The sequence below is a fragment of the Geospiza fortis genome, unplaced genomic scaffold (genome assembly GCF_000277835.1).
Source record: "Geospiza fortis unplaced genomic scaffold, GeoFor_1.0 scaffold55, whole genome shotgun sequence".
In the NCBI taxonomy this organism is placed as follows: Eukaryota; Metazoa; Chordata; class Aves; order Passeriformes; family Thraupidae; genus Geospiza; species Geospiza fortis.
The window spans coordinates 4280243-4302677 of record NW_005054308.1 but is presented as its reverse complement, the minus strand read 5'-3'; the positions used below and the strand labels follow the sequence as shown (position 1 = coordinate 4302677).

Here is a 22435-nt window from a genome sequence, read left to right as displayed (position 1 = left end):
CCTGGCAGTCCTGGGCTCGGGGTAAACTGGGGTAGCAAAGACTACAAAAATCTGTCAAAGGACTTGAAAGAGATTTAAAGCTACCCAGAATAATGGCACACGCATTACAACATAGGGCAATGAATAATGAACAGAATAATTGATGCAACAAAACTATAAAGTGTCCTTTTTGTTCAACATGAACCATCTATTTAAATGCCAGTAAGGTACAAATTTAGAATTTATAAAAAAGAGGAAAGAAGAAGCAGAGCATGTGTAAGTTTCCTGTGTTTCTGTCTGCTGAACTGCAAGTCAATGGACTGGATGCAAGACTAGAGGAGCAGGTTTGGGTCTTCTTTAATGTTTTCATCTCTTTTAACCAGATCTGTTCACCTGAATTTTTAACTCATTAAACAAATGAACGAAAACCTCACATTATGTCTTACTACGAAGGTTAATTAGTTTTCCATAGTTGAGGATCACTGATTGTAACAACCAATTAATCAGAATTATTTGGTTTGTTTCATAAAAGAAGATGGATTGCATGGTGATTAAAGCTAGAGGCCAGATAAATCAATGAAGCAAAATTCCCTACTCTTACTCCCCATATATATTAAAGAAAATTTTCCTAGATATGATCATAATAAAGCTGACAGTAGCAGTTGCAATAAAAAGAACCAGAATTTATTGTTTCTTACTAATATTAGTAAGCAAAACAAAAATAAAATTGAAAGGCTCAAAATTTTTGCCAGTGAAAGGAGAAAAAGAAGGGAAAACAGAAGAAAAATTGACAAAACTGCAAGAGAATCTGAAGTCACAAGGCTGCAATCTGCATTGGTGACAGGATGAATTTTAATTCTGAACAAAATATGTTAAATTTGAATGTGAACAGTGTTAATAAAAAGTTTGTAAAGATTTACTTGCAGAAGTGACATAACTTCAATACTTGAAATATATTCAGCAAGAGCTCTACAAAATTATTCTTTTCTAGTAGAGTTGCTACTTGAAAAATTTACAGATTATTGATTCAGTCTGGGTCAGAACTGTGGCTGTAGTAGAAAACTCTTCTAATCCAAATCAAAACTGTTGTGACTGTCCTTCCATGACCCCCTTAAAAAAATCAGCTGTACAATCCTTTAGGTTTGAAGGACAAAAAAAATTACAGTGAAAATAATTGAAATTTCAATGGAATGCACAGCATGTTTTAGCCCTTGGATGTATTTTTCTTTTTTGAAAAATTAACATAGTTTTGAAATTTGACACGGTTGTAAAAGAGCCTCTAGGTAAAAATTGCTCTTTATTTTAAAACTGCATGACATTGTATAGGAGAGTGTTCATTCAGATGTGTGAGATAACATAAGCCCTCACTACGGGAAAAAAAGTTTCTTTTCAGAGTGAAGACCTAGAAAGAAGAAAAGCACAGTAACTGTCAGAGAATGTTTATTTCATGACAAGTTTTGCTGCTGGAGTTAAAGTAAAATATAAGTAAAACACTGCAGTAATTAGAATGATCACATCACTAACTGTTCACAAGATTTATGAGCTTATTCTCTTTCTAAATCCTGCAGGTGTAGTAGGAAGTCCTCAGAACATTCTGAAGCATCTGCTTTCCCTGGAAAACTTGCAGAGAGGTAATGACAGAAATTGCCTATTCTCCCTATGCACAGAAAAAAGATAAGTTGAAGGCTATTGGGAAAGTCTACTTTGCAATATAATTACTTATTAAAGATACTGTCCCAGGAAATGGAAAAGAAAGGAGACCAGGGATGTTTTTTTAATAGTTGGCATTCATCAAAAACCCGTGAAGACCCAGGCAAAGGATTTCATCTTTCACTAATCATAATACAGTGTGTTTAATAGCTATCATTTTAGAAATAAAATATGAAAGCAGCAATGATGGATCACTTCCTAATAATGAGAAGAGAAGAAAAAATATCTCTCAACACTTTTCCAGGAGCAAACTCATACTCTATCTCCAGAGATAATAATGAAAGATAATGTTTTATTTTCTCTAGGTGCAAATGATAATTGAATGCTCAAGGCAGTAGGAGCTGTCTATATGCTACTGACTCTCTTCACAAGCTTAGCATGAAATAAATTTGTCACTCCATGAAGATGGGAGGTGATGACAGCACCATTCTGATTTGACTGACTTCTCAAAGGTGCGCTGGGAAGTTGTGGGAGTGGATTTTATTTCCAACAGCAGTAGAGACTCAGTAAATCCTGAGTGCCAGCTGAGCGCCATAACCATCAGGCTGCTGAGTGAATTTGGCAGAATTAATGAAGAGATCAATCTCTTCTCCAATTAACACCAAAGGAAAGGACTAAAACCTCCAGACGTTCAGAGAAAGAGAATTCAATAACTACTCAGAGAAGATCCAGAAGACTATTCTACCTGAGTGACAAGGCTTGAACCTCTCTTTTTCACATTCTACATTCAAGGTCTCCTTGTCATCCTACTCACATTTGTGATGTGAGAGACTTTCTTGTCAAGAACTATTCTTTACATTGCTAGAAAATGTTTTGTTGAATTGACAGGAAAGCCATTTAGTCAGAAGATTCCAGCACATATCTACTCAATGCTTAAAGCTGAAAGCTTGTTTTCATTTTGAGCTTATTTCTATTTCCACTTTCTCAAAATGTTCCAATGTTCAAAAAAATCTCAGCGGGGAGTCAAGTGCAAACTGAGCAAAAGCTACACAGAGAATTCTACAAAGTTAAGAGCTAATCCAAGAACAATAAAACCCCCACAGTTTTAAGTACTTTATCTAATTGCAATATTTGATTTCATAGAGGCGGCAATTTTACACTGACTGCAGTGACTGTAGCGCAAGATTGCATCCTTTTTTTTTTTTTTACCACTAGTTGGAGTAGGAAATAACTCTATGGGATGTGCCAGAATTTTTGATTTTTTTAAATTGCAGTTACTGAACATTCTGTATTTGCTTGTAATGAATCTTTTAGGATTTCATTGTGAAAGCAGAGAACATACATGCAATAAGTGATAACAAAATGAAGGCTTGATAATTCTCTCTTAACTAATTTGAAAACTTGTTAATCTTCCTGCCCCTGCTATTTCACAAAGATTTAATAACACAGATCTGTAGAAATGTTTTGTGATAATTATGCTCCATTAATGTAATTTAATCTATCATGATATATTTCCTATTTATTTATTTATTTCAGACAGCTCTGTGCTGTAGCTGCTTAAGCAGCTTAGAATGAGTACACAGATCAAAGTCACCATAAAATAGTTTCAGTTGGAAGGGATCTGTAAAACATCATCAAGTCCAACCCCCTGCAATGAGCAGGAACGTTTTTCTTATGCCCATGATTTTTTCTGCTCCACCTCTCAAGATGTAGAAGATGCTCATGGGAATTAAATTATTATATATTACAAGACTGCTTTAAACCTTGAGATAGAAGCAATATTCTTTCAAAAGTGCAAAGGTATTACTCTTTGTGCCTAAAAGGTGAATGGCTCAGCATCACCTTTCTATACATAATTTGGGAGTAGAACAGTGATACCTGAGCAAACACATTTAAAGATGAAAAATATTTGGGGTTGATTTCTAAACATGTTTATACTGCCTACATACAGAGCTTTGAGCAGAATGTACTTTGGTGGCTCATGTCCATAAATAATCTCATCTGTGGTTCATTGGTTGAAGAAATCTGATACAAAATTACTAAATTGAAAATCTGTAGGTAGAACTCTTGATGAGCTCTGGCCAAGCACTAAGGATGCAATCATAAGCTCGTTAATAAAAAGAGAATGATAGAAATTGAAATATTAAAGAAGCAGGAAGTAATAGATTAAAAGTTAATTTTGATAACATAACATGCACCAAATAAGAAAATGATTGATGCAAGAAGATCCTTTTCATTGTTTTCATGTGCTATTTCTTTCAGAAGAGTGCCATTAGATGGAACTGCATGGCTCTGAAAGGGATCAAACAACAAAGACTATCTTTTTCAATTTTCTATTTTAACTGACATTCACGTCTTTGTTGTTAATCTAGTTTGGAACTGGCAAACCTCTGTGGAAATATCTTCACAGCGTAAGTTTTTTGCAAGCTTCAACTCAAAAATGAAAGCTCGTTGATGAATTCCTTAGGGTAGTCTTGGCTATGGTTTCATCATTTTTCCTAGTGAAGTTTTGTGCATGAAATGAAGGATGTTGAAGGAGATGTGAAATTTAGCAGAACTCTGCTGGAAACCACTCTCAGCTTTGGAGGAGCCAAAGCTCTTCCCCAGCAGACCCTACATGTGGGTAGGAAGCTGTGAATACTCAAGGCAGGAGGCGAGGAAGAGTCTGACCCAGCTGATCAGAGTTTCAGCCTGTTGTTATTGGTGCCTTTCACTGCCAAGGAATGGCTTCAGCAGCAATAACTGGCAAATCTCAGCAGTGCAAAGGTAAAATAAAATTAAAAAAAAAAACAAAACTGTTTTGCAAATTAAAACTGTAAAATAAAAACTGTTTTGCAAACAATAAAGATCAGTTTTTAGTTGGTTTAAAAGCTGTGTGTGTTGAGTCTGCATCACGTGGAGGACACGCGGTTGGAAAAAGCAGCAAACTGGCCAGCATCAAATGAAATGCAATATTTTTAAGGCCTAATTTGCAAATTTCATACAAAGTATATTGTTTGTAATATTGACTGCAATTGGAATGTATAATGCCATTCACCAAAAGGCAGATTTGAATTTAAATGCTGCATGTGCAACATTTTTTCCAATATAACAGGATGCTGGAAATTGAAGAAAAACTTTAATAAAATTCCTTTACTGTAAACATCAGTCCCAATCTTACAAAAGCATGGCTTTTATTAGCAGTAAAAAGACTTCCACTGAACACATTTATGTCCTGAGGCTTCTACAGCAAAAACCAGCAATAAATTTAGAATCTCCAGTAAACAGATTATTGTATAAACACAGGATAATTTTTTGGTGCATTGGAGGTCATTTGTGAACATTAAATAGTAATTTACGACTGACTGGATTACTCAACAGATTTAAGATATTGATAAAAAGCAAAAATACAGGCATATATTAAATATTATCACAAATTTGCTTCCAACAATTCTATGGTTAAGATTTTTATAAAGAACACAAAGAAGGTGAATCAGAAAATACATCCTTAACTTACTGGGCTGGGATAAACCCAAAAATATTGCAGATTCCAAGTCAGTGAGGATTAATGTAATCATAGAAGGCAGACAACAGCAAAGCAAAACTACACCCATGTGACCACCAGGGCCAGTGGTGAAATGTAGTGCTGCTGCTGACAAGGAATCCAAAGAATGTGGAACTGCCCTCCTGGACCCCACATCCTCTTACACCAACCTGTTTGCATTTTAAATGACACTGTATGAGGATTGATTGAAAAAGCATTGAAAATCCAAGAATTATGAGGCTACTCCATATGCAAAGCCTAACAACTTCTTAGAGAATGAGGATTCAGAGGCAGTGAATCCCTTCCAATTTTATTCATTTGTTCACTATTCATTTGTTGGCAGATCTCGTCACATTTGCCAAGCAGATGACATTTATACCAATTACTGTTTTCATTTCTTGTTCACTTTAAAGTGAGCAAGAGGAGCTTTACAAACAACAAAAAAGCCAACATCCCTTATGCTATCAACAGCTCACAGTCCAAGTCAGGAACAGAGAAACGCCATGGAGGAGGTGACTGAACTTTTAACTCTGCCTTCTTCCAGCTATCCTGAGGGAAACAGGAACTTTTGGATGCTAACTTAGCTTTGGATGGTGGCTCTTAACAAGCTGATAAGAGCTATGCCAAAAGGTTTATATAAGACCAATCCTGTAGTCTCCAAAAGAACCCACTGAGACAGTAAAACCATTGAAGAACAAACATGATGTTGTCCTTGTTTTACCTTTCATATATTTAAGTTTTCCTGCTGGCTTGTGTTTCCCATGAATCTGCTGCAGATCTTACATTCACACATGAACTTTCAGACACGCATTTTCCATCATTATACATTAGCTTACATATTAGTCAGAGCTCTGAACACTGCATTTTATATATAGTTTGTATGTAATGCTGAACTAGGTATGTCATTTATTTCAAACTGTTCCCCTGGCCTCCTTTTTGTTATCATGTTATTAAAAAATGTGTTACATTACAGAAAAAAGTAATTAGTGTGTGTTTCTAGGAAGGGTGAAACAAATACAGAATATTATGCAGGAGTGCTTAAAGCAGCAAATTGCACATGTATTTCCAATATGTATCAATTTAGAGATCACAAAGTGTCAAAGCCAGAGCTGTCCTCCAGAAAGGTCAGGTGAAAGCCCAGCTGGAATAAGGACTTCCAAGCTACACACATTCCAACAGGGCTGATGGAAGAATCATCAGAGGTTTAAAGCAGGCATGGATAGAATAGCTATTTTAAAAAGGGGATTTCAGAAATAAAAATTAAGAATTAAAATCTTAACATCTTTTTGATGACTCAGAGTCACCTCAAAACCAAAGATCTAAAAAGAATTTAAACAGCAAGAAGATGAAATGATAATTTTGGGTTTCTTTCTTTACTGATCTCAGCAGCCAAACCCAATGATCTCTGCTACCAAGGAGAACTAAAACAGCCAAGAGGAATGTCTTTTTAAGAGAGCTTGATTTATAAGAAAAGACTATGAACATTCGCCAAATCTAGGAAAACAATAGAAGGTTATTATTCCAAAATAAATACTGAGGAACTATTTAGGAAAACTCCAAAAGTTTTAGCTGGATTTGAATAGACTTAGGCTAGATATAAGCCAGTTTCCAACAAGAAAGGTTTGGATGTTCAGGATTCATCCAAATGGAGTACAAGAGGCAAAAAGTCTTATTATCTTTAAGACAGAACTTGATAGGCTTATGAAAAAGTTTATTTTATACCTTTGCAGAGGGATCAGACTTAATGATCCAAGAAGTCACTTCCAGTCCATTTTTATATACTGCTAAAAGCATGCAACTAGAAATATTAAGAGCGGGAACATTACAAAGAGGTATTCAACCCATTCAGTAATAGTATCTTTAAATGCAAAAACTATTTATAAATGCTAATTAAAGTGTGGAAAAAAAGAAATTATTTTCTCATTCTGTTCAATATAAAAACGCTCTGATGATAGCAAAAGTACCCAGAAGTATTCAGGTGGTTTCAGTGAGGGCTCTGAAGCTGGTCTGAAAGGAGCAACCAGCAGGAGATTGTCTCAATGCCCTCTGTGCCTCCTTTGTGCTTGCAGCTGCCTCAGGGGAAAGCAGAGCACAGTGAGGCAGGAGCTGCAGGGAAAAAGCCAATGACCTCAGCAGTGAGATGTTCACCCAGGGCCTGGTGCTTGGTGGCTGTGAGTAAAATACCCTGAATCCCCTGCTGACAGCAAGAATGACTTCAATCTCCTGGCATGGCCAGTGCAGACAGGGATGAGGATGCACTTTAAAGTCTGTTACAAGAGAGCTGTGCATTACCATATATTTCAAAAATTACTCATGTCCAGGAAGAGCCCATCACCTCACAGTACTCTAATGAGGTCTAAAGCTGATGGAGCATGAACCAGTTCTGTGGAGAGACAAACAGAGTGGCTACCTGGCCTTGGGATGCAGAAAGTCCAGGCTATTGGTGACAATCTTGTGCAATTCCCATGGGAGCTGTTTGTGCTCTGTCTGACCATGGTTTTTCATGTGTACTTTCTTCTTGTAGAAGTTTGGAAATTCATGGAAATACCAAAATGCATGGTGTAAAATTTGAGCTCTTTTTGCTTTGAGTCAGTAATCCAATATGAATTTTTGAGTCAGTAATTCAATATTCATTTTTGCTTAAAGTCAAGGAAGGATCTTTCATAAGTTTGGGAATTGTTCAGGGGTCTTTTACCTCTTAATTTTCAAATACACCAATGTTAACAGCACACCTAGAGCTAGGGAAAGCCAGAAAACAGCCTAAAAGGAACATGAATTCTCATCTGTTGAGAGGACAGACCATAGCCAGCTTCCTCCAGAAAGCAATCAACTGGAGGGTGTTTGTGCAGAAACCCCTGGCAGCAAGTAGGTCACTGAAGGCTCAGAACTGACTGAGCTCATAGCAACGTGTGGGATGAAAGCCAGTCCCTCCACAGCCTCTCCACATGGTCTCTTCAGTTAAAAGCAATTTAATGTAGGCAGAGCTGAAACTGAGAAATGGACCACTTTGAGGGAGAGACCTACAGTTTACAAATGACCCTGCTCAGTAGAGTAATATCTGCTTTTAACACCAGTGAGTGCTGTTCCAATATTGAAGCATCCTTGGACTGAATCCCGGGCAGTTACTGATGGAGACTCTCTTGGAGGAAAAGCCATTAACCTTTGGGAGTTCATGCTTAGATCATAATTTTCATAATCAAAATTTTAGAAATAACTGTAATGGGGAATAAAGGATAGTGCCAGACTTTTATGCTGTTCTCTCTTAATAGTCAGTGGTCCCCTTGAGCACTTATGGATTGATGGCACATCACACCATGTGCTCTCTGTCTTATTAAAAGGCAACTTGGACTCCGTAACAAAACAAACATTCCTTATTTCCATGTGTCCGTTACTTGCCTGTTGCAAAATCCCAAGCTCTTGTGCTGTAGTGGAGGCACCTTTGTTGTCAGGCAACCTGGAGATGAAATACTTTTAAAAGCTTTCAAGTTTCCTCCAAGTATTTGCACACACCGCTTGCACACCCCTTGCACATCACATTATCTACTGCACTTGGCTGTGACCTCAAAGGCCCCTCTCTCCTTGATTTTCCTGCTTCTCATTTCTCTTTGTGGACAAACAGCATGAGCCACAGTTAAACTGGGCAATGTACCGTGGGGGATTGGATATTAGGAAGAATAACAGTCTTTACAGAGTAATGCGCTGGAGTTAACAACTTACAAAAAAATACCCCAAACAACAAACATTTACTCAGTTCTGTTCATGTCTAGAACTTTCATTCACTGAGGATTAAAGTAACTCTCCAAGATTCTATCAGAGCTACCCTTGGGAATAATAAGCCTAAATTCTGGCAATTTCCCCAGTACAATAGCTTTGTATGAAAGTAACTTAATGCAATCTATTTGGTCTTGTGATTGCGTGTTTAATAAAATATTTCAATGCTCTTTCTTCTGAAGCAAAAAATCTATGCCAGTAGATTAATCAATACTCAGCACTAGAGGTAGATAAAAAGTATTTCATAAAAACATTCCTTTTTTTTCTTCTTCCTAGGAAAAGTCAGATTTAGCAACTTCAGTTTGCAGATATGTGTAAATATTGTTGTATTGTTACTTGGGAAAAAATCCAATCTATTTGAAATGGCTTTCTTTTATAATAAAACAATGGTCAAAAGATTTTCTTTTGACTCTCGACTGTTCAGTTTTCTTCCCTTAATTCTGAAAACATTAATCAGCAAAAGAATTCATTTGATGCTCATAAATAAATCTGCAGTTATAATGGCTCATAACTGTGAATTCATCCCAGAATTCACCAAGAGCACTAGAGATACAGAAAATAATTATGGTATTTATGAGGTTTAGGTTGGATATCAGGAGAAGTTTGGGCACTGGAGGAGGCTCCCCAGGGAAGCAGTCACAGCATCAAGCCTGACAGAGTTCAAGGAGTTTTTGGACAATTCTCTCAGGCACGGTGGGGGATTCTTGGGCTGTCCTGGGAATTGTACTCCATGTTCTTGATAAGTCCCTTCCAACTCAGCATATTCTGTGATTCTGTGATTCATACAAAGTACCCTTTGGGCTATGCTTTTTTCCCCTGAAATGTACATAATACACAAATGAACAACAATTATTTTCTGAATCAGTGTTAAAAGGAAGAAGAGAATAGAAGAGAGCTATGAACACAGCAAGGTTAACTGGGGAGCCAACTGATGGTATTAGTTGATCCAAAGATAATTAATCATTGCCCAAGTTTGGTTCTCCTATGGATTTCTCACCTACTCAGGCTTTGATCAACATTACCACACAAATCAGGCAGAATTAAATGAGCTGAGGACCAAGCCCTCCATGGCATCAGTCAGGGCACAGGGCATGTGGGAGCAGAGTTTTCAGCACAGGAAGCTGTAACCCCAGAAGAGCCCTTGGTGTTGTGGCAACCCTTCATTAGCATCAGCAATGAGACAAACACGAAAAAACACAAGTCAGAGAGAACAGCAAAACAACAGGGTTGGGTTTATAGGCCCTATTTTAGCACCTTTTAAAAGGTGATTGTTGATGTAATCATAGACATTGAGGAATAGCACTGTTTCAAATCCTTGCTTATGTGCACAACTTTTCAGTAAATCCCTGAAAGTGCATTTGCTGTGGTCAGAGATTTTTCTGTAATGCTCCCAGCAGCTCTCCAAAGCAGGTGGGTCACTGATGTCCTGGGAGTGATCGCTTTGCCTCCCCCTTTTGGATACAATTTAAAGCACTCACTGGCAAACCAGAGCAATGCTACAAAAACGCTCTATTTCACATATGGGGATGTTTTACTTGACTTGTTTTGAACAGGGTCCTTCCTAACCAGAAATGGTGCATCAGCTGCAGGATTTGTAAGGAAAGAGAGGGAGATTTGTCTGCTCCTTGTGGGTAAGCGTAGTTGCCAACACTGGCACGCTGGTCAGACCAAGGCTTTGACGTTTAATTTAGAAGAACAGATGTTTTATCTGGGAACTTGTCCAGATCTTAAAAAAAAGACTGAGAAACTCAGTAGTAGACTCTTTTGTCAGCAGCATTATCCTTAAAAGTCCTGGAGAAATAGTGAGTAAGTAGCTGGATTTCTAAGACACAGCAGGGAAGCAGAGAAGATGTGTGATTATCTTTGTGAGTGACTTCCATTGCAGTGATGAATTAATTGGTCATTGCGGGTCAAATGGACTGAACAAAGCTGTAAACCCTGGACATGTTAATATGGCCATTATTTTCACATCAATCCTCTCTTCTCATTCTGTTCTTTAGAAAAGAGCCCAAGAGTGACATCTTTCCTTCCCATCCGCAGCGTTGTGTCAGCACCAGCAGACACAAATGGCTTAAAGGGACTGAGAATGCATGAGACAACTTTGAGAGACATTAACTACTGCCTTTCATGCAAAACTGAGCTAATAAAGACTTTTCCTCATAGATGTCCAAATTGAAAGGGGTTTTAATCCACTCAAAAAGATTTCATAAGACTCTATCACTAGTACAAGGACTATCAAGCATGTAAGGAGGCACCTCCAAATTTATCTTTTTCACACTCTTCAATTACAACTCAGTCTTGCCTTTTCTCTAAACGTACTGTCCAATTCATACTGTAAATAGTATGTGCTGAGAGGATGTGCTGACAAAACTCTATTATCTGTCTGAAGTACCTCTCAGACATCTTCTGCCTTAACTTCTGAAGTACTAACAGCTTACTAGAAAAATTAGTTGGTTAATGTCCATGGAAAAGACAAAAAAAAAAAATAAACTGCCCAGTGGTTCTCCCCTGTTATTGTCTGGATTCTCCCATCTTTCTGCTTGTGATAGGCTCTTCAAGAAAATACATACAAATACAACACAAACAATTAACATGGATAAATACACCAACAGGAATCCAAATGATGCTATTTTGCAAAGCTCCTTTTGGGCTATGACCTTTTCCCTGAATTGTACATAATAATCAAATGAAAACAAATTATTTTCAGAATCAGTATGAAAAGGAACAAGAGACTGGGAAAAAAAATCTACAAACACAGCAAGGTTAATTGGGGAACCAACTGATTGCATCAGTAGATCCAAAGAGCAGAGGGTTGGAATAAAATGATCTTTAAGGTCCCTTCCAAACCAAACCATTCCATGATTCAAGACCCAGGGCTGCTCACGAGGTGACTGTGCAGGGGAGGAGGAGCAGAGAAGGAGGAGGCTGCAGATGCTGCACAGGAGAGGCCAGACTGCCCCTGGGGCAGGGTCTGAGTAGCTTAAATAACACATTTCCATGCAACTCAATTTTCTACACTGCTACTGAGCTCCTGCAGTGGTTTAAAAAGCAGGCATTCCAGCAGAAAGGAAATGAAATGGGATTGGCATCGTGCTGGCACTGGTGATTTCAGAGTTTGCAGCACACTGTGCCTGGAAAACCACAGCTCCCCAGCCAGGCAGGCACTGGGGGACACAAACCAGCACAGCTCTGTCTGGGAGGCTCAGCAATAACAAAGGTGTTGCTCTCCATTACTTTCTGCTGAGCTGACATCCTGTGTAAAGCCACTGCAGCAAGTTGATAATGATGCATGAAATGGAAAATCCTCCTGAGCACACCCAAAAGCACCGTGGATGTGCAAAACAATCACAGCAGCACCATGTTATTTGGTAATTGTTACTACATGTGCCTTCACTAATATATTCAGATTTTAGCTGGTTTTACATAGGTGCGACTCCACCCCTTTTAATGTGTTTACTCCTGATTAACACAGCATTTAATATGACAAGTCAGATGTACAGCAGTATTCAGCTCAGGCACAGAAAAAACCAGAATGCTGTGGGACTGAAGATGAAAACCTTCAGGGAGTGTCACTCCACTGATTCAGATCAACAGACAATTTGCCCTGGTTACTTGCCTCCTTGACCTGTGTACCCTCTGAGGCCAGGCTAGCTGGGTACATGGAGAATAAAACCACTGTGGGGTGATATGTGCCACTGTCACATATCAGCAGTAGTTCTTTCAGCATTGCAAAACTTGCTGGAAATTGTTTGGAGAATTTTCAAAGTTTTCAATAGTTTTCGATTTATCTCCATAGTCACAGTGCTACTCAAAGGTTTGCTGAAACAGCTGCAGGCAGTGGAGGAATCATAGAGAGATCACATGAAACACAGCTTGCTTTCTGCAAAGAAAGGATATTCAGTTCCTCTGCACCATTTCTTTGAACATTTTGACTACTTTGGAGACGTTAAATACTGGAAATAGCTCAGAAAGCATTTGGCTCAACATCTATGTCTATATATCACAAGGACTACTATATAATGCAAGGATTTAAACCAGGTTTCAATCCATCCTCACTAAAAAATATAAGCTACATAATGTCAAAAATATCATTAGAGTGTAAGCACTGCATATAGCAGACTCCTAACTTCCTTCCAGGGATCATTCCACACTGAAAACCAAATACTGAACACACTGCCTCATGCATATTACACCATTAACTTTGGATTATCAATCAAAGACTAATTTTTCTTACAGGATTAGCTTCCTCAACCAGGTGACAGTGAGGAAAGATGAGGCGCAGTACATGGGAATCAGATCATCCTGAATTTAGTTTGGCTTAAACAGTTGCTGAAGTACAATATTGGCTGACAACAATATTGGGGACCTGAGCTGTGTTACAGGCAAATTTTTCTTCCATACTAAACAGAGAGAGAAACTGAAGAGAAGTCCCCAGATTTATCACTCAAACATAATGAAAGCAAGACAATGTTTTCTCCATAAAACACAGACCAAGCATTCAGAGTTGCTCATTACAGCAGTACACGATTTATTCTGTTATATATTTGCAGGCAGGTGGAGGGGCTGATTCCTCCAGTTTAATTTTGGGTCTTGACTCATGCTCTGGAGATACTCAACTCTAATTTCCCTACTGGTTCTACTAGTTCTCTTTCCAAAATAGGGCAAAGTTAGTTTTTTCCTCAACATTTGTTTATAAATTTCTCAATTCTTGGTTGTAACATATCTCAACCCATGATCAGTAGGCTTTTCTTCTTCTGTTTGTAGCTTTTCTCTGTGAAGTTCTGTGGTCTAATTTGAACATCCTGGCCTTGTAACATATCAGCTAGTTCATTTGCTCTTAATTCAGACATTCAGCAATCTGATCTGGAGATTTCTCTAGTTATGAGACTTCTCAAGGAGTTGCTCTACAAAGTTCCACCAATATTTTTCAGCTCTTTAGCAAATTTAGGCAGACGTTTGACACATAAAAAAAAAAAAAACTTTATTAATCGCCTGCTAATTACTTCTAAGTAAGTTACCAGAAGTGTAGATATTTCTGGCACAGTTTTTTCATATTTCATGTTTTCAGTTTTTAAAATATGCAAATTACTGTTCTCTGGGGGGAGAAAATCCCTTCCAGAACTGGGAGAGAATTCTGCAATCCACACCACAGGATGCAGCATGTTCTGGGTCATCTTTCTTAAGTAGCCTCAGTTATAAATATAAAACATCTGGTTTTTTTCTTTTTTAACCCAAATTAAAATTTAAAACAATGTTGTAAAATGATGGGGTTTTTAATAATAATTTTGGAGTTTTCTCATTTTCCTTCTTCTCCCACGCTGGATGTCTGTGGCAGACACACAAGCCTGGAGAAGGGGAAGTTTCCTCACCTGTGCACCAGCTGCTTGCGGCTGACGCAAATCGCGGTCTCGTAGTCGTGGGTGACACACACTTTGTGTGGGCTGCACTTCACCTTCAGGCAGGGATCTTTGGATGGATCAAGGGCTATAAAAAAAAATCAAAATTTTTATTATTAAATCATTGAATTATTAAATAATTTAAAAAGATTTATCATTAAATTATTAAATCATTAAAAAAAGAAAGTGAGAAATGCACGCAGAGGGCTCTCCTGGCAGGTGACAACTGGTTAGAAGAACACTCCCCCACGTGAGGGAACAAATACTTTGATATTTTATAGTATGTGCTGCTGTTTTCAGACTGCATGGGAAGTAGAGAAGTTTACACAGAAAGAGAGATGGAGAGCTTAAAGACTCATTACTGAGCAGTGATCTAATCGGTGTGCGCATTAATATTAGACATGAGACTTTGGGATGAAGTTCTGGTTTAACAATCTGTATCACGCTGTTTATTTCACAGAAAAGCTATGTTTGGATAGAATGTACTCAAAGAACAAAATGACCAGTATTTTAGAAGCAAACTAATAACTGATATAATGCAGAGTGCTAATAAATTTAATTTCACAGCTGCTGTAAAACAGGCATAAAACTTTTAGAGATTAATTTTTACAGCTAAGCATCACATATATTTAAAATGCTTGAGTAGAAAAGCTACAACAAAATAATCCTGGCTTTCATACAACAACCTGCAGCACCAGCAGTGCTGTCAGAGTGGGGATCAGACAGCACGATGAGTTGCCATCTCAGAGCAAACATGTCCAGGCTCTTGTTCCATTTGAAAGGTACCTGTCTAAATTCATTCTTCTACAAAAGAAGGTTTCTAAAATCAGCAATAAGACATTTTCTGCCAAAATGAATTACAAGTATTCAAAATATGGTTATGATAACATGTTAGAAGGAAAGTCTCTGCCATACCAGTCACACAGAGAAATTTCACTTTTGTTTGAAAAGTGATTTTTAGAGAAGCTCTTTTTGGACATTCTGTTGCCATGGATTTGACTTCTGCTCCTCTCCAATGTCTTTAAATCCCATTTTTCCTCTCTCATATCTCCTCACATCTTGGTCCATTCTTGGAAATGGGCAACTCTTGGTTTTATCTTGGGCATGATATCAAGCTTTTACTTGCCTTTTATGATAACCATTTCTGATTTCTACTGAATAATCAGAGAAACTTTTAAAGGAGACTATTTGAAGTAGAAGAAGTTTCAGTTTGCTATGTACCAGATTTCTCTGAGAGCAAATATATTTCCAACAAGCAGAGGATTCTTCTGTTTTCCTTCGGGTCTGAAGTGCTGCAGCTGTTCTGTGCTGGGTTAAACAGCCACAGCTACAAGCTCCTGCCACATTAACACCCATTACACATTTGTGATGGGCAATTAAGCTTCACTAGTGCATATGTATTTACTGGAATGCCTTTGGTGCAAGACAGGGGGAACCGTAAAAACAAAGCAAAAGTGCTAAAAGCTTTTTGTTTTAAACCATTAAAACTGATAGAAGAGGTGAAGTGAACAAGGAAGGAGAAAAGACCATCTGTTTCCTACACCATAAACAATAAGGCAGCAACATTGAATGTGTTGCCATTAGGAAAATACATAGGCAGTGTTTGAGGAGACAGGGTCTGTCCCACTGGAAAGACCAAAGTCTGTCAAGGCTCTTCAGGGATGTTTTGCTGCTGGCTGCCTTTTGGTGTCTTTTTTAAAGCCAGACAGATGAGAAGTATCTGATTCCCTGCCCTTTACATTCCCAGAACACAAACAGTGAGAGACACCTTCTTAATCCTCTTACTTCACTCTCACTGGAGACTGAGGCAAGGACTGAGGCAGATCTTTGACACGGATTTAAATGGCAAGCCACAGTTTCCTGAGCTGGCTGTCTACCTGGATATTCTTAGGCTGCAAACCAGTGCAACACCCTCCTTTCTGCAAAGCCTTTAATGAGTGAGCACCACTTGGAGTGTGCAGGGTCACCACATCATCGTTTCAGTGGCCGAGGTAGTTCAAAGGTCACATCCACACACAAATTAACGACCAGAACTCTTGCTCTCTTGCAGCTGGCCTTGCTCCGTTGCTGGAGCCCATGAACATTGTTTGCTTCTGCTGGCAACACATCCTTGATGCAAAATGCTGCATCAACAAAAATCACTGTGCAAACTGGCTGGGAGCCCAGGGCTAAGAGCTGCCAGGAGCACTGGGCTGCTGGTAAGCACAGCCTGGCCTTGTGCTCAGTGCTCTATCAGCCAAAACCTGAGGAGTGGGCATGTAGCTTTAGCCTGGAAAGTCAATACTAGTTTGGCATGAATACGGAGCAAAATTTAGGCCCACATGGTCTATGAGACATCATGCACAGCTACAATACTTAGTGTTTTTTCACAGTAAAATTTACTCTAATTGGTGAATCCATTCCAAGAGCTATTTAGGTCTTCTAAGGCAATAAAAATGCATGCAGTTCTGAAACAACATCACTCTATACATTACTGGTAAAAGGAACACAACTTTCAGTGTTTTGCAATTTAAAAATTGTCTATCCTAAAAGAAAAAACACTGTTGAATAATCATCAGGAAAGAAGGCAATGGGAAAAGATATGGTTGGAAATCCATTACAAATCTGGCCTCAACTTTCTATACCTTGGTGACTTGCTTCTAAAATCTGAGAACAATAATAATGTTGACAATAAATCCTCTTGATTTCACCAAGTATTGAGAACTCTATAATTTCATGATCACTGTGCCCCAAGCAGCCTCCAGCCACCACATCTCCCACCAGCCCATCTCTATTTGCAAACAACAGGTCTAACACAGTCCCTCACTGGGACACCTGGTGGGCTCACCCACCAGCTGTGACAAAAAGTTGTCCTCCACACACTCTAAAAACTTCCTGGACTGCCTCTTTTCTGCTGTACTAAGTTCCCAGCAGATGTCTGGTAGGTTAAAGTCACCTACAAGAACAAGGGCTGATGATCCTGAAACATTCTCTAGCCGCTTATAGAATGAGTTGTCCACTCTTCCTCCTGGTTGGGTGGACAATAACAGACTCCCAGTAGCCTTGTTGGCCTTCCCCTCAGTTCTTACCCACAGGCATTCAGCCTCATTGTCATTAGTTTCAACACCCATGGCATCAAAATCTTCCCTAATATAAAGGACCAGTGGTGGAAAACCTCATGAAAACCCTTAAATGGAACATGTCATCATTTATTATTCATTACAAACAGCCCTTGCAGTTCCAAACAGTAGTTTATTAAATACAAGCCAAAGTGTGGACTTAGACAGAAGACAGCAAAAACCCATGATGTGGATTGTTATTTCTGGAGATTTTTTTTCCCCACTTATGCAGAATGCATGATCCATATGAACATAAAAGTTCAAAGTAGGGATTTACATGTCTGCAAAGTTCCTCAACATGTTAAATCCATTTGGAAGGTTGTTCTACTGCTAAGCAACACAAGCCCTAAGGAGAGCTTGTAATAAGAAACAATTTCTGAAATATGCTAATCAAAGATCATGCTTTGTTAATCAGATTTCTACATGACTAGGAGCAGATGCTCATCACTGGAAGAAGAACACACCCTTGGGAATAAGATGAAACATAACAACCATATTTGTCATTACAGTTCTTTTTGTCCTAAAGCAATGAGTATGAACTCTTTGAAAACGAAGAGCTAAAAGTACAAATAAACAAAGTGACAAGAAGATGTTACTTTATCAGCTTGAAAGGAAAAATACAGCCATCCCTTCACTATGTCAGGGAGTCTGCACACAGCTCTGACTGCACAGTAATAACAAAAATACCTTAAGCCTGGCTTTGAGATGTGAACATTTTCCCACTTTTTCTTTAGGCTGAGTCTGAAGGTGAAACTGATATGATTAATTAATCTCACTTTAGAGTGGCTGAGCATTCATTCAACATTTATGTAGGGAGATATGTGTCCAGCCAGTACTGGAATTAAATGTTTCACTTGGACAAAAATTCATCTCTGATGAAAACCCCCTTCGGTCATCCTCCCTATCATTTTTTTGAACCCAGGCTCCATGGTTTCTTGTTCTGAGAATTTCTCATGGATACTGGGTCTCCAAGGGAAGGATCCACCCCAGGAGGCAGCTGCCTGAAATATAGCACTGGACATCTCAGCATAATCATTTTCAGAAGATTTTTTTGTTGGAGAAATGTAGGAAATTACAAAAATTTCATCTTGGTCATGAATCTCATTCTTCCTCACTTCACACCCAGGGTTTCTGTTGCTGACATCTGCTTTCTGGGAAAGTCTCTTCCCTTTTTTTCTTTTTTTCATTTTTTTTCTGGGCTACCTTTTATTATGCAGGGCAACCTAAGTTCTATCTTAAAACTATAAATCTTCTATTTTATGGCAATCTCAGAGAGAGACCAAAGTAATTGGTAGATGATAAACACCAGGGATTGCAGGATTGCATCATTCTCCTAAAAACGCCCTAATGATATGGTGACATTGCTTTCCAATAGGAAAAGGTCTACAAACACCAACTGCATCCCAAATCTCTTTCTGTCCCAGCTCCACACAGCAGCCCAGAGAACTTTCTCCTATGGACTGAACACACTTTCCCTCTCCCCTCCTTGCACCATTCACCAGAGCTGTGGATTTGCAATATAAATCAGTGTTGGACAAAGACCTACCAACAGTGTTTGAGATACTTTTCCATTACATTTCACGTTTTTATTTATTACCACAATAAAAAAAGACTTATGACTTGCAGGAAAATCTTAGTTCAGTCAATGGCAGTAGAGGGGGAAGTTGCTCTGTAAGGATGTAGTTCCATATGTTATGCCAGTGGGTCACTGTGTTAATCACAACAGAGCCAATTTGCTTTTCACACATTTGACTTTAAAAGGGTGATAACAAATAAATACTTTCAGTGTCTCACAGCGATGGATGTGTAATCCTGCAGAAACTGTACAACTAGTTCACAACAAGATTTATGAGGTTGATTCTGTTTTTATGACCATTCCTTAGGGGGAAGAGAGTATTTTCAAAATCTAGCTGTTTAGTGAAGCTGAAATGAACTGCACAATAAAAAGAGACAGTGTTATGTAAATATTGGGGGTTTGTATTTAAAATTGCCTCCCAATAAGCACTATGATCACTCAGTGACAAAATAGTCCTGCATAATGCAATGTCAAGAGCAATTGCTTTTATGCAATCCCCTTGGAACTGTTCTGACTATACAAGAAAAGAACATCTGCTGGAGAGGTATGATGAAATGGAAAATGAGACCTGCTGTTTTCAATACAAAGATCCTAGTGTGCATTTTAGTACAAAACAGATCGATAATAAAACAAAGTCAATTAATGATGCATTACATTATATGTGTGCATTTCAATATCATTATGTGTTACTTGACTCCAGCTATGCTTCACAAGCAGGCAGGAGAAGGAAAGCGCAGTTTCTGGCTGTAGAGGCCAGGAGATGGGCAGGGAAGGGAAGGGCAGGAATGGGAAAGCTCTGAATGAACAGCTCTGGGCAGGCAGTGGACAGAAAGTTCTGACTCTTCCTCCCCACTCAGCAGGCAGCTCAAATGACATCTAATGTCAACCTGCAGGTCTAGGAGGGAAGGTTTCAAATCAGCATCATGTGTCCACTTCCAGCAGAGTGAGGACCAAAGAGAAAGTGACTGAGATAGCTGAGTAGTGCCTTGGAGGAATTTTACTCTATGCTTCCATGAAAACCATCATAGAGCAAATCTGAAGGAGCCATTAAGCCAGCTGAAACATGTTAATAAAAAATTCCTACAAGCTGCCCTTGATTTTTGCTGGGGAAAGGACGTGTTTCCAACACATGCTGGCTAAGATCAGCTTTGGCTTTAACATTTTGGTTATTTGAAGTACACCACAGCCTTCCTATCAGAGTTAGAGCTCCATCAGCTTTATGGTGAATTTATGCTATTTTTTCTGGGGTGGACATGGTAATAGCTATTAACTTAAAGAGCACTTCTCTGTGAAGGCACGGTAATTTTCCAGTGCTCTAGTGGTAAAATGGAGCCAATCCATGTGCTGGGGTCAGACTGTCACTGAGGCTCCATCCAGGTGCCATGGGACTATCCCATCCCCCTTGAATGGACAAGATGTCCCAGGAAGCCCTTGATGGAATTTCAGGCTTTTATAGCCATTCAGAAGACTTTGTTCTTTGCTGGAGCAGAATGTAACATTTATTCTCAGAGTTGATACTGTTAATAATTCTGGTCTTACAAAATGTTATTTAACAACCGATTACAAGACCCACCCTCCACAAAAATGTAAATAATACCAATGGTTTTATTCTGCTTCTGTAAGTCTTGGCATAAATCATTCAGCTTCATTAGGAGAAAATTTGTGTTAGCCCACCCCCAAGTCTAGGAGAGAACATGTCCTTCAACCGCCAGCTCTGATATTTAAGTCTCTCTCTCTCTCCTCAAAGCATTTTGGATACAGAAATCAATTCAGCTGAAAATTAATTACTGAATGTTTCAAACACGTATGTGAATTATTTTCAATAAATGGAATTTCCCAAGGCAGTTAGGCAATAACATCTCAAACTGTCAGCATTTGCTCCATCCCTGTGTAGTATTTTGTACAGCTTTGTTTTGGAGCACTCTAACATCGGAGAGGCTGAAGATGCTGATACAGTGCACAGAAACATCTATTTTAATTTTTACAGACATTTTAAAAATCGCTTTTTATAACTGACATATAATTGCTTTTGACATTGCTGAGGGCCATCCAAGGCAGAAGATGCTTCAAAGGACTCTGCAGATTTCCTTTCTGAAGAAAAGGATAAGAACCCTTGGTATTTAAATTAATTTTTCTGACGAATATACAGAAATCCAATGCAGTGAAAAAAAGAAAAAAAAGAAGAAAAGAGAAATAGGACAGGACTGGAAGTCAGGAAATGTGCTTCCACTGGTGGGTGTGATAATGAATCACAACCCTCAGTGCAGGTGCCCTTTTCACAAACAACCCTCCTGCCCTCAAGGCAAAGGCTTCCCCAACATGCAAGGATGGCTCACTCCCATCACTGCAATCCTGCAGCAGAGCCACAGTGTTCCCTCAGCTCCAGGCAATTCCACTATGGGATAATTTGTGCTTGCATGTGTACCCGAGGGTGTGTTTCTGCATATCTCACTGAAGGCAAAACAGACTTAAAAAGGGCCCCTGACAGAAACATTTTGGTCAGATGTTACATTCAATTATTAATTCCAGGAAGCAGTGGGGTATAAAAACCACCCCATTCTCTGGGACTCAGAGGGCTTTGGCAGATGTTTAATGACAGCAGCTCTACAGCTTCTGGTTTAGAGTCCCCAAAACCCCCAGGTGGTCCAGCTTCAAACTTCCTGGGATGGAAGTGAGAGCTTCAAAACACTGCTCTAAACTTTATTTGGTGGAAGGGGAGGAAATGCTGAGATCTCTGTGTCTGCCTTGCAGGGAGGGCTCAGTTCTGCAGGATGTGCTGGGAGAGACCCTCAGGACAGGAGCAGAGCTAAAGGCGACCATTTCCTACCACTGCTCAGCTCTGCAGCCTCTCACCAACACAGGGAGGACACAGTCCCTGCCCCCAGGCTCTCCAGGGATCTCCAGCACTCCAGCCTTTCCCTGCCCTGCCCCAGCAGAGAGAGACATTGGGAGAGCCACTGGGAGAGGCACTGGGTGAGAACCATTGGGAGAGTGCCATTGGGAGAGCCATGGGGAGAGAGGGCCACTGGGAGAAAGCTATTGGGAGAACCATGGGGAGAGCCACAGGGAGAGAACCATTGGGAGAGCCATTGGGAGAGAGCCATGGGGACAGCCATGGGGAGAGAGCCACTGGGAGAGAGAGCCACTGGGAGAGAGAACCATTGGGAGAGAACCATTGGGAGAGATCCACTGGGAGATCTATTGGGAGACAGCCATTGGGAGACAGCCATTGGGAGACAGCCATTGGGAGAGCCATGGGGAAAGCCATTGGCAGAGAGCCATTGGGAGAGAGCCACTGGGAGAGCCATGGGGAGAGCCACTGGGAGACCATTGCTGACGTGGTGCCCCTGGGTGCTCCAAGCCCTGCCAGCCCTCATCCAGAATGGAACATCCTCCCTTGGACTTCCACCTTCAATTTCCTGGCAAACGAGCGTGAGGGAAA

The 22435-nt window shown here is 39.5% G+C and overlaps 1 protein-coding gene across 1 annotated transcript in view; it reads right to left on the bottom strand.

Moving 5' to 3' along the window:
• SPOCK1 (SPARC (osteonectin), cwcv and kazal like domains proteoglycan 1) overlaps nt 1-22435 on the bottom strand; it is a 266346-nt gene that overhangs the window by 100954 nt on the left and 142957 nt on the right. The window contains 1 exon segment of the mRNA XM_031055173.1: nt 14293-14407. Within this exon segment, the coding sequence (XP_030911033.1) occupies nt 14293-14407 (115 nt within the window).